The sequence below is a fragment of the Alexandromys fortis genome, unplaced genomic scaffold, assembly GCF_014885135.2.
Source record: "Alexandromys fortis isolate MF-2015 unplaced genomic scaffold, M_Fortis_MF-2015_v1.1 scaffold_69, whole genome shotgun sequence".
Taxonomy (NCBI): Eukaryota; Metazoa; Chordata; class Mammalia; order Rodentia; family Cricetidae; genus Alexandromys; species Alexandromys fortis.
In genome coordinates this window covers 1314274-1331169 of record NW_026067951.1, presented here as the reverse complement: position 1 = coordinate 1331169, position 16896 = coordinate 1314274, and the positions used below count along the sequence as shown (strand labels likewise).

Here is a 16896-nt window from a genome sequence, read left to right as displayed (position 1 = left end):
CCTAGAGGGAGGGAAAGGCCTGCGTTTGAGAGAATCTAAGCCTTTATTGTACACCAAACTTCTCTGCATGAAAATTTAAAGGTGTGGGAGATAGGGAGATGGCTCAGTGGATAAGAGGGCTTGCTGAGTAAAAGAGCTCGAGTTCAAATCCCCAGGACTCACATAAAGCAGCAGGTGTGACTGCCTATGTAACTGTAATCTCAGAGCTGTGGAGAACACAGGAGACTTCCTAGGCTTTGCTAGCTACCAACTTAGCTTTAGGTTCAGTGAGAGACCCTGTCTCAGAGAATAAAGCAGAGAGCAATAGAGCTATCATCTGATGTCATCCCCTGGTGTACGCGTGCACACACATATACCATACACACACACACACACATAAGCATACCCCACACATGTCACTCCTATACCACACACACGAAAACAAGTGCTGTGGCGTACATCCAGTTTTGTGCTTCTCAGACTTGGCCTTGATCTTTCTGTCTAGTAGCTCCAGTTGCCTGCCTTCTTTGGCATGGCTTGACTTATGAATTTTCCCCAACTATCCAGGGTCCAGCTTCTTTGGGGAATGAAGGGGCCTCACGGACCCTAAGGCAATGCAAATGAGTGCATGTCTACCTCCCACACCCACAGAAGCCCCTCTCCCACATCTTAGTCTAGCGCTGCTAAGCACACACTAGGAATCAATTTGCAGTGCAAAAATGTCTTTCCAGAGCCTACACATTTACTATTAAATGTTATGTGTGCCCACAAACATCTGTCTTGCCTGATTTGAATGGTTTGTCCACACACATCTGTCACACCTGATTTGAATTGTTTGGGGCTGATGGAACCAATTCCAGCCAAGACATTTCTTCCACTGCAGAAAGATTCCCATCACACCCTCCTCAACAGGAAGTCAAGGCACCGGAATTGACATCTACTTTCCCTGATGGAAACACGATAGCTCTTGAGGAGGAAGAAAGACTATTTTTCCAGCAACAACTCAATAATGCAAATTCATGCACTCCGTACATTTTTATTCATCGGACAATTCATGAAGCTCTGAACTGAACCAGCTGAGGTTAGAGCAGGATGAAATAAGCTTCATTTTTTGTTACAATTTTTCAAATAGAAAATAGTCTCGAAGCAAAAATCGCTCTTGTAATAGCTGATCTTTTTTATTTTAAAGACCATTACACACATTGAGCGTTTTCTGCCACCACTGCCCCATTTTCCCTGACTTCCCCTTTCTCACCCATCTTATTGACGCCCTTTGTTCCACCAGACAATAAAAACTGATTTTTTTTCCAAAGTCACACACTCTAAAGAAAAGTAGGATGGGATATAGATCATTGAACACAATAAACATCCCTTAACAAAGTTCAAGCGCATCTGCCAGCATTTTTATGGGAAATAAATGTATTGATTATAACCTGCGTTTCCAAGTCTCTTAGCAGACTCGTGTCCGGTAGAGTATCCTCTGAGGGGAAGCAATGCTATTGTCTTTGTAACAGAGCCATGGGTTCCAGACCCTGATTACCCAGAGATCTGCACAACCAGACCAGCCAACCAAATGCCTCCTAGGATCCAGTTTTTATAAAGCAAAGAAGGGGCAGGAGAGGTAGCTTGGAGGTGAAGAACACTGGCTCTTCTTGCCGAGAACTGAGCTTGGTTCCCAGCACCCACATGTAGTTCACAACCATCCAAAATTCAAGAACCAGGGAATCCTCTCCCATCTTCTGACCTCTGTGGGTACCAGGCATGCGTGCACATAGTACACATGCCATACAAGTAAAACACTTCAACATAAAGGGAAAAGTAAACAAGCAATATTTACTATTTATTAAATACCTTATTATTCATGAAATAAATTAAACTTTTAAGAGGATAAAGAGGGAAGAAAGGGGGACAGGGACAGAGGGGAAGAGAGGGACCTGTCAAGTGTTGAGATCTGGGATAGAAAATGGAGGTATCCAGTTCTCCCTCAGTATCCCCAAGGACTGGTCCAAAAATCCCTACATCCTCCCAAGTCCCTCATGGAAAATGGCATAGATTATGGCTCAGATGGGCCAAAGACACCCAGAGAGTAGCCTGAGTCCTCATGTTCTGCCTAAAGCATCCTTAGCCTCCCCACCCCCACCCCAGGCCTTGCAGCTCTGTATGCGTGGGTGCCACTACGATGACCACATATTATGGTGGAGAAATGGGAGAGAGAGAGGTGGAACGGTTTGTGTGTTGTGGCAAGAGGCAGATCTGAAGAAGTGAGGGCCATGAGGAGTGGGTTGATATTGGTGGCCTGCTCACCACCCAAGACTAGGGTGGTGTCTGCGCTGGGCTGCTGCCTAGGGTTATGTTTGGATCTATGGTCCTTTCACAACTGGGTTCTGTATTGATGTCCATGACCCATGTTGCCACCAAGGCCATAGGCATGCCTGGGGTCTGGGCTGCCACCTGTGGTCATTTTGGTGTTTAAGGACCACGCTGCCACCAGGGCCATGTTGATCTGGGTGGTCTGTGCTGCCACCAGGACCATGGTGATGCCCAGGCCCGAGCTGCTACCTAGGGCATGTCTGAGTCCATGTTCCTGCTGCAGCTGGGGTCTGCGATGATGTCCATGGCCTGTGTTAGCACAGGGGATGCAGGCCAAAATCTGAGGGCTGTGTTGAGCTTACTCCCCGCCACTGGCTCTAGAGTACCTGGCCCCTCGCTGGACACTGCAGCAGGAGAGCTGGTTCTGTCCCCACCATGGGGAATCCCCACCCTCCACAACACCTGGAAGAGATGGCCCCAACCCTCACCACAGGTGTGAGAGAGCTGTCCTCAGTGCCATGGACCTAGGAGAGCTAGCTCTGCCCCTCACCTGAGGGGGCAGACCCAGTGGCCTAAAGAGACCGGCTCAGCTACCACCCAGACCCACATTCTGGGCCTTGGGTTGGCCACCCTAAAATTTCCCGAATCTCTAACCTGTGAGAGTGCATGAAGGACTGGCCCTGCAGAATGCTAGCCACACGATCTCCATGACTGGGGCAACAGCAGGACATCTGAGAGGAGTTTCGGTGAGGGTCCAGTGATGACGGTGTACCAGAGGCCTTGAACCAGACCAGGGACTCATTGCAAGGAATGTTTTGCAGGTGAAGCTTGTTGAACAAAAGGTATACTGCTTGACACACCACATCTCCCGATGCCACTAGGATGAATAAAGAGGTGTTGGAAAGCTGGGGAGTGAGGTGGGGATTTTTGTTGGTTGGCTGGTTGATTTGATTTATTTTTAATTAATTTGGGGAGCATGTTGCAAGGATGAGGAGCAAATATGGAGGAACGGAGAGGAGATCAGGACTGGGGTGCATGGTGTAAAACGTCCAAGGATCAGCAAAGAATTATGTTTTAAAAATGAAATGGCCGGCGATTTTGTCTACTTCCCAAATCCAGGAGGATAACTATATGTTTTTCTTTGGGTTCATCTTCTTATTTAGCTTCTTTAGGATCACAAATTATAGACTCAGTGACCTTTAATTATGGCTAGAAACCAATTATGAGTGAGTACATCCCATATTCATCTTTTTGGGTCTGGGTTACCTCACTCAGAATAGTGTTTTCTATTTCCATCCATTTGCATGCAAAATTCAAGAAGTCATTGTTTTTACTGCAGAGTAGTACTCTAATGTGTATATATTCCACACTTTCTTCATCCATTCTTCCATTGAAGGACATCTAGGTTGTTTCCAGGTTCCGGCTATTACAAATAATGCTGCTATGAACATAGCTGAACAAATGCTTTTGTCATATGATAGGGCATCTCTTGGGTATATTCCCAAGAGTGGTATTTCTGGGTCCAGGGATGGGGTGGGATGGGGGTAAGGGGAGATGGGGAGAGAAAAGTGAGAAGAGGAGGATGGGGGGAACTTGGGAAAACAGGATGATTGGGATAAAGGAAGGTTGGATAGGGGAGCAGGGAAGCACATATCTTAAGGGAGTCTTAACTTAAGCACATAAGTTAAGGGAGTCACCTTAGGGTTGGCAAGAGACTTGAACCTAGAGTGGCTCCCAGGTGCCCAAGGCGATGTCCCCAGTTAGTTCCTTGGGCAGCTGAGGATAGGGAACCTGAAATGACCCTATCCTATAGCCATACTGATGAATATCTTGCATATCACCTTAGAACCTTCATGTGGCGATGGATGGAGATAGAGACAGAGACCCACACTGGAGCACCGGACTGAGCTCCCAAGGTCCCAATGAGGAGCAGAAGGAGGGAGAACATGAGCAAGGAAGTCAGGACCGTGAGGGCTGCACCCACAGTGGGCCTGAGCTATTGGGAGCTCACCAAGGCCAGCTGGACTGTGAATGAAAAAGCATGGGATAAAACCGGACTCTCTGAACATGGCGAACAATGAGGGCTGATGAGAAGCCAAGAACAATGGCACGGGGTTTTGATCCTACTTCATGTTCTGGCTTTGTGGGAGCCTAGCCAATTTGGATGTTCACCTTACTAGACCTGGACGGAGAGGGAAGGACCTTGGACTTTCCACAGGGTAGGGAACCCTGACTGCTCTTTGGACTGGAGAGGGAGGGAGAGAGGAGTGGGGGGAGGGAGAGAGGAGTGGGGGGAGGGGGAGAGGGGCGGGAGGAGGGGGAGGGAAATGGGAGGCGGGGAGGAGGCGGAAATTTTTTTTTCTTAATAAAAAAAATGAAATCGCATAGCATTTATATATAACCTGTGCACATTTCCCATTACTGTCTCTGGTTCTCTTGTAATACTTACCATAGATGCCATGTTCATTGTTTTTGCACCATATTGTTTAGGGAGTGATAAGGTTTTTAAAAATCTGTCCATGTGTAATACAGATGCAGTTTTCCTCCCAATATTATCAACCTGTGATTGGTTAAGTCTGCAGAGCTTTAGATACGGAGGGAAAACTGCAGAGAAGCATAGGAGCACCCCAGTGTCCTTGACGTATTCACTGAAGTATCTATGAATACCTTTCTTTACTTCAGAAACGCTATATCTGAAAGATAACTGTGAAACGCAAGCAATCAGTCCCTCAACTTTGACTCACATTCTTTCGCAGGGAAATATGTAGAAATCCATATGGTTAGAAAATGCTCAGGCTTGCTAAATAGTATAAAACTGGTAGCTACACCTACCTGTATAATAGTGGCATGCCCAATATAGGGTCACCAACTGCTTTCTGATTGAGACCTGTTCCACAGCAGCGAACACATACCTGGTTCACAATGTAAACATTGTCAAAAGCCAATAGCTGGAGAAGTCACAGGCCCTGGAGGAAAATGTATTACTGGTGTTTGTGATAAATAGATATGTCTTCATTCTGCCTCAAAAAAAAAAAAAAACCCCATACCTATAGACTAGTGCTGCTCTCAGCCTGAGTCAGGAAACTTCCTTTATGCCGTAGGTGATGTTTAATGAAGATATTTATACCTAGCTGAGTGTGAGAATAAGCCACTATTGAGTGATTGCCCCTAAATGAGAGAGTTTCATCACCTCCTCCAAAGCCTAGGAAACATCATAGCAGAGGGGATAGAGAGATCATAAGAGCCAGAGGATGGAGAGAAACTCCATGAAACACTGCTTCTGGATGTGAGTTGTGGCAGTCATGAATGCACAGCAGAATGACTTCCTGCACAAGACCCTGGTCACACATGAGCATGACACACACAAGGGGTGAAGGGGGACTAGTGGGGAGGAAGGGAATCGGCAGCAAGAATGAGAGTGGATAAGGGAGGGCAATTGGCAGAGGTGAATTTGCTTTTAAAATAATCTTCATGTGTATGGAATTGTTGAATTGTGTAACTACAAAGGAAGAGAATGATGTTTACACGAGTCTCCAGAAACTCCAGAATCTGTGTATGCGCTTAGAATTACTGATGTTCACCCCAATGCCAGTCTTATTCCTCCCATTGGGTATGTTTGAGAGACAGAGGAACGAAAGGGAGGAAGGGAGAATTTTCTATCCTGCCCTTTTGCAGTAGTCATAGCCACATAATTTGCTCTGGACATGACTTTCCAGCCCTTTCCCTGCCACACATGGTAGTATTGGAATGACGTGCTACAGTGAACTCTGAGCGCATGTGGAGCGCAGCTTTCCAGAAAGTTCCATGGGTCCACAGTGGGCTTGGTAAGGCAAAGTCTACCTTTGGTCTCTTACACCGCAGGGCTGATTTGTCACAGCAGCATGGGGGTCATCATCACTGGGACATGATTTTGAAATCATACTCTTATCTGCTTATCCAACTTGTCTTTTGTACACATCTACGATATGCTTGTCAATATTCCAAGAACACAGCCATGGACAGACACAAACTCCCTGATGGCCTGAAGTCACACTACAGCTTTCTTCACCGAACCACACCTGCAGTTCAGCTGGCTTTTCTACTTCACCCCAGTGCTGTGTCGTACTGGACAAACGACATGCTCTGGCTGGGACACCTGCTGGTGCTGTTTTCCCAGTCACCTTCTGTTCTCACATCCAAGAAAGGAAAATTCAGCAGCTACTATCAAATGGCACCCTCCACCCTAATCTTGGTTTCCCCTAATTTTCTTGGGCCTCTTGATTTGGATCACAGGTGTTTTATAGCCGCTTTCAGACACCGCACATGTGAGAACAGGTGGACTGGAATCACGTGGCTCGCGTGGAGAGACAGGTACGAAGCATCCTGTGGGAGAACACAGTCTTGACTGCGCATCTGCAGCATGCTTGAGTTCTAACCTTTTCCATCAGTATCATGGCAGGGCACACACGGCAGCAGAGCAGTTACGCATGCACTTTGGCGTCAGCCCCATAGGATTCAAGAGCTACTCCTGCCGGATACTAGCTCTGTCAACTCTGGAGATGCAGGTGTTGGTTCAGCGGGTATTTGCTGAGTGCTTACTAATTGCCATGTCCTGAAGCGTGAAAACTGAAATGAGTTAAGACAAACACTAGACCTTACTTTCTAATCTATACAGGGCCACTCTTGGGGTTTTGGTCTTTAGCCTCAGATCAACAGATAGACATAGGGAAGCAATGAGAGCAAGATCTATAGATGCCGGTAAGTGAGGGAGATGCGGAAAAGGAAGCTGCCATTCTGAAATGGTAGTGGTACTGGGGAGGGATGCAAAAATCCAGGAGATAGTTATGGAGCCAAGTGGACAGAACTAGGTGGCTGGCTGGCTATGGGGGAGGGGTGTACCAGGCTTTTCCTTTTAGACCACCAACCTGCTCCCAAATCATGACAGAGACTTATTATTACTTCTGAATACTCGGCCTGGCTTAGCTCATTTCTGGCTGGCTAGCTCTTTTATTTCTCTATATCTACCATTTGCCTCAGGGCTTATTACCTTTCTTACTTCTGTATATCTTGCTCTCATTGCTTCCCTATGTCTGTCTGGCTGGAGTCTGCCTGGCTTCTTGTCCCAGATGTGTCCCTCTTCTCCTCCTCCTTCTCTCATTCTTCCTTTCCTCTTTCTAGATTTCTCCTATTTATTCTTTCTGCCTGCCAGCCCCACCTATTCTTTGTCCTGCCTAATTATTGGCCATTCAGCTCTTTATTAGACCAATCAGGTACCTTAGGCAGGCAAGGTGAAACAAATGCAACACCTTTTCATAATTAAACAGACATAGCATAAAAAATGCAACACATCTTTGCCTAGTTAAAATATTTCACAAAAGAGGGGGTGCAAAAATAACTCCCAGTTCCTAATACAGACGAGTGTGCTGGTTTGAATGAAAATGACCTCCGTAGGCTCATATATTTGAATACTAGTACCTAGTTGGTGGAACCATTTGGGGAGGATTAGGGGTGACCCTGTTGAAGGAGGTAGCACTGGGAGTAAGCTTTGCGGTTTCACAAGACCCACACCATTCCCAGTGTGTTCTCTCCCCACTGTTTGTGGATCGAGATGTGCACTCTCAGCTGCTTCTCCAGTCACCTGCTGCCATACCTTTGTTCCACCATCATGGACTCTGATCCTCTGAAACAGGTAGGCTCAACCAAACTCTTAGTCGCCTTGTCCATGTCACCAAGACAAAGAGAGAATGTGGTACCATCAGTGAAGACTGTAGAGAGGCCAGGGGGTGCCACTGGGGCAGGTCCATATTGGGCTCAATTATTTAACTTTACTGAACTACTTTTCTCTCTTCTCCAATGACAGCAGCACCCAGGGAAGAGCTGTGAGAACTACAGGATCACTAGATCCTGAATACCAAATACCAAATACTCCACCAAGTAACTGGCACAGAGAGGATGATGGTGGTGGCTATGTCTCCAGTGGCCAGCCAATTGAGAAGCAGGGACAGAGGTACCTGTTCTCACAGCCCTGTCCACAGTTTGGCCCACCCTTCACCGTTGCCATGGTATTATGCTTCTGTGATTCTTTCAATGTTTGTCTCTGAGTTCGCCTTGGTGTTCCCAAAGGACAGGGACTGGCTCTAATTTTGCTCAACACTGTATTCTCTTGCTTGCCAGGGACCTCATTCATTCCTGTGACCACGCATCCAGGACAGGTGGACAGAGGCAGACAGGCTACCATTTGGTGGATATCGACTCTGCCATGGCAACCACACAACTTCACTGCTAGTAAGCAAGCTGAAATAAATCCTCAGGAAGTTCTTTGGAAATCAATAACAAGTGTAGCATCGTGACACCTAGGATGCGCACACGGGGAAACGGTACTCATATGTGATCCTCCTCTTCTGTCTGACCCAGGTCTTCTGTTACTACTACTCTTGAGAACCTGGGTTTTCAAAATATGCTTTTCTTTTTACCCCCCCCCCATGTGTGTGGGTCACTTGCATTCAGATGTGTAAGTGCAGGTGCACACATGTCATGATGTACATGCGAAGGGTCAAAGGACAACCCCAGGTGTCGGTCATTGCCTTCCACTTTGAAGTCGGGTCTCGTTTGCCTCTATGTGAACCAGGTTAGCTGGCCCTTGAGCTTTCAGGGATCCTCCCATCAGTCTCCTGGCTCTGCTATGCATCTTTAAGAGCACGGGATAAAGGTGTGTACTATCACAGAGGCCAGGTGGGGTCTGGAGATGTGCACTGAAGTCTTCACACTTACATGGCGAGGGTTTTACCCACTGAGCATCTCCCCAGCCCCTAAAGTTCCCCAGTCTTAATTTTTTGAGACTAGAGAAAGAGGTAGGAAGATGGAGAAATGAAACTCACATTTTGTTTAAATCACCGAACCGTTGGTCTCCACTATCTCACTCGGAGAACTCTGATGTGCTCGGGCGTTCATCTATCAACAAAACCATGTGATTTAGTGTGGATGAGCCTGCTGGATGTTTTCCTGCAGTTATTCCTGTGGCATTTTATTGAACACTTACTATTTATTTTGTCTTGTGCAGCATCTTATGTCTGAACAGGTTTTAAATGCTTCAAATGCTGAAGCCCGCTCCTACTAAGACATAACTGTATTTGTTACTAAGTGTGTGCGGTTAATTGACTGCTGCCTGTCTCTGACAAACACGGAAACCGCTGAGGAAGAAAAGGGGAAATGGGAAGAGAGCTCATGCTGGGATGGTTCCTTTTTAATAATGGCACTATCTCAGCAAGTTAAAGCTGGGAAATGCCCTTGGCTCGCTGGAGTTTTACATAGTGATCGCTTTCCACACGGCAGCCCTAGGCGGCTATCAGTTCCACATCAGCTACCTATGAACCCTGATTCTGGCTCACAAGGTAAGGTATGCCCTCCTGGATAGCTGTTGTATATATCACACACTTTCCCTCCTTGCTGACACTTGGTTGACCCAGACACAACTGTTTCCTGGAATGCTAGGGACTGATAAATAGCAAAGGGCAGGCGATGAAGAAGATACTGCAGCAAAGAGACCTTGGCAGTGGAATCGGAATGGCAGGACACACTTCTCTGCTGCTAATTCTCGCTAGGCCAGCATCCATGAGGTCTCAAGAGGAGGCAGACGTCAACATTTCTCCAGTTCTAGACTAGTTCTTTCCCGAGCTTACGTCTCAAGCATTTGACTAGCAGGAGAGATGAATGTACTGACTGACTTGAGAGAGGTACCAGCTGGAAGCAAAGGAGAAAGTAAATAGGAGTTTCACCACCATCCAAGGCAGGGCATTTGCCAGGAAGACCTTGACTCAATGACCTTGGGGCTCCACCAGGGCCCTGCCCCGTCTCATCGCGGGACTTCTATTTCCTCCATGTTCCCAGACACCTTGACCCAGTCAACATAAACAATAGCAGGAAAACCCAGAGTAATGGAACCTTACCTTAAGTTCCAGTTTCCAGAGAAAACACATAAAGGTCAAACCTGTTTCCATGGTGAGATCCACAGCCCGAGAGCCTTCGAGGGAAACTCCAGTTTGGGTCTTTTTCTATTCATAAGCACACACACACACACACACACACTGGGGTTCTCAAGAGCAAAAAACCCAACAGGATATATGTAATTTTACAAATTGGGAATGTGGTCAGCTGGCTCACCACAGCAGAGGTTGTGCGGATTCACAGTGACTGCAGGTTGGAAGCTGGGCGCCTTAGAACAAGGGAGAGCAAGGCTGGAGCCCCAGTTGAGGCTGGAGGCCTGGGAGCTCCGGGGGAAGCTGCTGGTGAGGGTCCATGTTCAAAGACTGAGGAAATGTGGAACCTGGCGCAGAGGCCCAGCGGCAGCCCTAAGCACACCTCTGGGGAGGAATGACTTGTACATGTGTGCTTCTGCCCCTTCGGGCTCTTTGTTTCATCTCAGCAGCAAGCATGTTCAGAACACTGCCCTGTGTCCCATGGAAATACCTAAAAATGCACGTTTCCAATTCTCTAGGCATTTCTCAGTCCAATCAACCACCACGGGGGGCAAGAAAGGATAGTATACTTCTTCATTCTGAGCTCTTTCGCTTCACTTTATTGCTGCATGGTCTTATGTAGCCCAGACTGGTGTTGAACTCACATTCCTCCTAACTCCACCACCTGTATACTAAGATTATACACGTGGCCTCACCACACCTGGCTTCTTTTTATTCATTCAGTATCCTGACTCTGATGTTATCAATTGTGAGTGTATGTCATCTTGGATCACTGAAACCACTTTAGCGTAACCTATCATAGTGCACTGTATGTGCCAATCATTGTAAGATGCATGGTGTTTGAATGATAAAGAATGTGGAGTTAAATGTTTCTAGTTAATGCTTCCTTCATTTTCTTACTGCATAACTTTTAGAAAATCAGGCCAGGTATCGTGGTTTACACCTATAATCCCAACTTTGGATAGTAATGGAGAAAAGAGGAGAAAGCTCACTATAAGTTCAAGGCCAACCTTGCCTATGTAGTAAGCTTTAGGTGAGCCAGGGCTATACAAAAAGACCCTGTCTCAGAAAACAAAACAGCTATAATACAAAGTAATAACTAATGTATTTGAGGGAGTTTTCACACACAAGGGCATCTCGCTTGTTCTATGAAGAATATACATTTAAAGTCGATGTATGTGTTTGTCTTTAGCTGGGCATACAGGAAAGAATACAGGTGACCAAACAATAAAGAAATTATAAAATAGAAAGATGTATAAAGAATACTGTGGATCCTATCTGACAGCAAATTAAAGAGGTCCCATCAGTATGTCCAAGATAACATGCAGGCAAATAACCCCAAAATTCACTGCACAGATTTGATGACTCTTGCTCTCAAATAAATAAATCTTCAAAGTGATCCCTGTAGGTTTGCAATCTAGAAGGCATACATTTCAGTAATACTAATGAACAAGATCAGTGTATCGTAAAGGCTGGATGACGCTGGTCTTGAGAATGAAGGCACATACTGTTTCTGAGGACCACAAGCCAGAGTCCAGTAAGTGAAAGGCACTGAAAGCCACGGCAAAGCAAAACGAACTCATTATAACAAAGGCTTTGCTCCAAGGCCTGTGACTCATGATTGAATTTAGATGAATCAGCCAGCCAGGCTCTATGCAAGCAAAAGTCAGCCAAAAAATGCAGAATCTTGCTCCTTCCGTTAGTCTAAGTCTTGATTGGATAAATTATACTGACATTTGAGGAGGATATGAAAATAAATATGGTCATACTAGAGGGGAATTTTAAATATGAAAATAGAAATGTGTCTAATTTTTTTCTTTGCAGGTGTATGTGTATGGTGTGTACATTCTCATGTGTGCACACGTTGTACGGGTCACATTTACATGTGGGTGCTGAGTATCTAAGTTAGTTATTCCAAGGGGGCAGCTATCACTCAGATCTTTTGTGGAATGCATCTTCTGAGCTAGTTTTAGAGTCCATAGGATAACCTTAGAAAGAACAAATCTTTAAGAAACTTTACAGTGTTCCATGCCATCAACTGTACTATCCATGAGAGTTCTAAGTAGACTTTAAGATCAAGAGTCCAAAGATACCAAAAGTTGAGTAAGTGATCAAAATTTATAATTAGACAGTAAAAAGTGTGTTGTGTAGCTAAATTGTCCAGAATGCCTTCCCTCCTGAAGGCATGTTCATGCTAAAAAACAAAAACAAAACAAACAAACAAAAAAAACACTTTCATTTATTCTATTTGTGTGGATTGAACTCAGGGCCCTAATGCAAGCTACACAGGTAGAACACCTTGCAGGCTTTTAAAATATTTATAATATCTAATACAATATAAATATTATGTAAATTAATTAAATAGCAGTATTTTTATTGATAAAATAAGAAAAATACACATGTTCAGTTCATACACAGTTTCTCCTCCCTGCCTCCTCTTTCCCTCTGTACCCTTCCGTCCCCAGTAATCCCCCTTCCCTTTTCATATCTCCAACATTCTGCTGTCTTCTTCACACTGCTACTTAGACTCACATACCCCATGTAAGACTTAGGAAGTAAATAAAACCCGTTTCCTCTCCAAAGTTGTAACTAACAATTGCCAGGGGGAGGAGACTCTCCCTGCAGCAATTGCAGCTTTTATGAGTCCTTATGTGTGATGGGCTTTCAGTGATGCTCTCTGTTGACTGACCACTCCTGGAGGAAACCCCAACAACCTCCCTGGTTCACTGAGTCAGACATGGGGACAACTGTTTCTTCAGTTTATCCTCAGTGTGCTTTCTGTGGGGAACAGACATTCATTTCCATCTCTGCAGTAAGGTATAACTGTCAAGGAGGGAAATTTGAACCTCCCAACTATTCTAACCAATAGTATAATACAGCCATGTGTAGAGAGTGCTCCCAACTCACTTCTTCGAGGGTAGTGTGCATGTAACTGAGTAAGCAAAACAACAACAAAAAGCAGAATTACTAAAAACTGTACTATTAACAAGCACTAAAAGTCTTCCAAAAATATATCTTCCACTGTTTTACTGAGCTCCTTAAAATTCAGACTATTTGTTACCTGAAAGACCAACAGTTGCAATGATGCCCTATGCTTTATGCAAAAGCAACATTTAGAACCACTGACATATCTTAGGATGAAATTATCTGCCATATAAGTTTTCAGACTCGAAAGGCACACAGAGAGAAGACATACCTGTTGTCAGAGAGAACTGGCACCCGGGGAGACTTGGAAGCTACCTTTTAATCTCTGAACTGAACAATACTCCTCCTCTCCTGGGACTACAAGTCCACCTTAAACAATGAGACAGACACGGCTGTGTGGTCCAAGCATTGGTGATTTTTATTAAGAATAACTTTGGTTCTAAGAATTCCACCCTTGATTCTGTAATACTTTCCATTAAAAAAACAATTATACAAGAGCAAATACAAAAAATATTAAATTATGAAAACAAATCCATTAAGGCTCCCTTTATATATATTATGTACACTCAAACAGGTCAAGATTCTCAGAGTAGAAGAATAAAGTCGACTGTTATAGCTTAGAAAGCAAACTACTTTACCAGCAGGAGACTACAAAACACAGATCTATTTTAAGAAAACTACAGAGTGGAAAAATGGAGCCTTTTCCCCCGCTAAAAGTGGCTCAAAGCACAACACTGCTCAGATGTTGACAAGTCCTCGGGGTTTGGACTACACAGTGTTAGGAGCAAGGAAAGAGCGATGGCGTTTTAAAATGCAGACTCTGACAAGCCTCACTACCTGTATGCCCCAGGACCCAGCAGAAGCCATCACTTCGTGCTATTTACAATTCCTCTTTTGGCCAGACCCTGTAGCACTAACCACCAAGGAAGATCACAGGTCTGAGTGCAACCAGGAAAGAAATGTGTTTGTGAATGAGTCCCTTGGGTTTAGAAACAGAATCGGCCCTACTCCTAATGAGCTGGTGATGGCCCTCGAAGATCCTATCACACAGTGGAACTGTTCTCAGGATACACATTGCAAGAGCTAACTTCCAGTTAGATAAAAAGGACTGAGCCGGTCCCAATTTTTCACCCTAACATCTGACATCATTACTCCACACACACAAAGAAAGAATAATCAATGTGCATTGGAGATTTTTTTTTTCCAACAATCAGGAATGAACTTTCTTTTATCAAAAAGAAGGATGACGAAGTTGTCATCCAGTCTTCAAAAGGCAAACAATTTTATCTTCAGCATCTCATATTTTATTTAGATAACACTTGCTGATAAGACTAAGAATCCATTTTCACTGTAATCAACTCTCAAGTTTCTCTACCTAGCAGTGAATTATCACCCATCTATTTCTTAATCAAACTTGGATGGAGCTTGGGCCTGTTAACTACCAAACTGGGTGCTCCCAGTGAAAGCCAGCGTCTAGTGTGCCAATCAAGGATTCCAGAGCACTACACCCAGCATTCTGTGCATCATGAAAGTTCGGAAATAGAAGTCTTCAGTGTAGAAATTACTGGCTAAATCATTTCTAGGGAGAAGCACTAAATACAAAAAAAAAAAATCCCATGCCTGCAGTATAAAATATATTTTGCATGGGAACTTTCATATTATTTCTAACTTAGATGTCTCTTTGAACAGCATGCTAGCCAGCATGAGGAAACTGAGCAGCTCTGCCCGGCCCCTCAGCTTTTCCTGAGAGATGAAGCACAGTAGTCAAGACCATCCCTACCAACAGCATCATGCTGAGAGAGCACAGAACAGTCGTTCTTCACAACAAACAGAGGGGGAAAGAAACACGTGATCACTCATGAGGAATGTTTAAAGCTAAGACTCAAAGACACTCAAAATGTAAAAAGTATAAAGTCTTCCACTAAAACCTCCTAGAAATGGATCTCTATTTGTATCACATTCAGTATCTAATGGCCTCGTCACTCAGTCCTCATGGACAACCCTCTCTACTGCTCTCAGGAGAACTCAAAAGATACGGCCTCACTATGGGACACAGAGGCTGAGTTACACACTCTAGTTCAATCCCCCAAAGAACTAAGGAATTGCTTCATCTAAAAAGACAGGTTGAGCAAGAAATCATAAACTAAAACTGGAGAAAGCCTACGGTCATCCAAACAATAAAGGAACAGTCACAATGTGCCTTCTTGCAAGTGGAAAGGCAGCATGTGGCATATCAGACTGAGAACCTAAAGAAAGTATACCAAGTTCGTGATGGGCGTTGACATGTCAAAACTTCTTATCCTATTTCTGAATTTCACTGTCAACCAAGGAAACAGGTATAATTAAACATAAATGTTAAAGACTAACATCTTCCATTCTTAATTTGTATTGTGAGGGGGGTATACATTAAACAAGAAAATTCTGGGTTCTCAAAATGAAATACAAATATTCGACATGACAGATGAAAAGCATTTTGATGCAATCAAACTGATCTCACAGTTAACCAAAGGAAGGATTCTACACAATTTCTTTAGTTTTGAAAAGAACAAGGCTCTGTGTCCCACTAAACTTGGAATGGAAAAAAAGCTGAGTAGCGCAACCTCAAGTGTTATTCCAGTGTCCACTTTCTAGTTCGCTCGCTTTTGTGTTTTGCTTTGTCTAAAGTCTCTAACCACAGGTGCCTGATAACACATGTGCTATGTGCTGGTCAATGTCGTTCATTTGGCGAGTGGGAATAGCAACCGTCAAAGACGATTCATCTAGCATAATACGATGGCAAATCAAACCCGATCCTTTTTGATAGTCAAAATTCTCAGCTGTCTGGGTTCTCTTCCTCAGGACTTTGGCCCAAGACGAGCGCTGAGAGGTACCTAGACATGGCTCCTACAGCGATGGTGGGGACACGCCAGGTCACAGGCAGCCTGGGCCTAGGACTCTTGGGCCTGGGCCACCTCCTGGCCTGTTCTCCTGAGATTGCCTTTCACCTTCACAAACTCCGGGGCGTTTTCTTGTTCTTCTTGCAATTTCTGCTTCTCCAGTTCAAGCTAAATACATTAAAAAAAAATTATATACTGGGAGGTTTTTAAAAGAATCCCAACTTTCAGGAAAAATATCTATGTATATGTGTGTGTGTATATATATATATTTGAACCAATGCTGGTCAGCGTGATTGGTCTACTTAGCTGGCTTGGTCTAGGATCCCTTGTCTACTTGCAAGTCCTGGAATTCCTGGGTGGCTGCCACAACACATCCACCCCACACTTACATAGATTCTGGGATCTGAATTCAGTTCCTGTTGCCAGCCAGTGCTTTGGGCACTGAACATTCTTCCCACCCCTCTGGTTTGCTTTGGCCTCTAGTGACTCTTTTAGGTTTCTAACAGAAACTGAGTGTCTGCCTTCAATGGGATTTATGCCTTCCACTGTATTTGCTCCTTGTTTTTCTCTCAGGGTACACACATGCACATCTGGCCTGCTGGAATTCTGCTTGCCCGGAGTCCAACAACCTAAATCCTCAGAGCTAGACTGTTTTCATCCAAGCTTTACCTGCTCCAACTTCTGCTGCCGCTTTAACAGTTCTATTTCCAGATCGGATTTTTTCTTCTGTGCTTCTTCCTCCTTCAGCTTTATCACTTGGTCCCGTTTTCTCCTCTCCATCACCTTCTGCAATTCTGGTTTATTCTGAGGGGCAAGACCCCTACCAAAAAAAAAAGAGAAGGAGGAGGAGG

At 44.6% G+C, this 16896-nt stretch overlaps 1 protein-coding gene across 4 annotated transcripts in view; it reads right to left on the bottom strand.

Moving 5' to 3' along the window:
- Positions 1–13564: 13564 nt before the first annotated feature.
- Positions 13565–16896, bottom strand: part of Fam107b (family with sequence similarity 107 member B) — a 222596-nt gene continuing 219264 nt past the window's right edge. For all 4 annotated transcript variants that reach the window (XM_050150556.1, XM_050150559.1, XM_050150557.1 and 1 more), the window contains 2 exons: positions 16715–16865; positions 13565–16213 (listed from right to left, as the gene is read on the bottom strand). In XM_050150556.1, the coding sequence (XP_050006513.1) occupies positions 16097–16213; positions 16715–16865 (268 nt within the window). In that variant the 3' untranslated portion in view covers positions 13565–16096. The remainder of the gene's footprint in view (positions 16214–16714; positions 16866–16896) is intronic.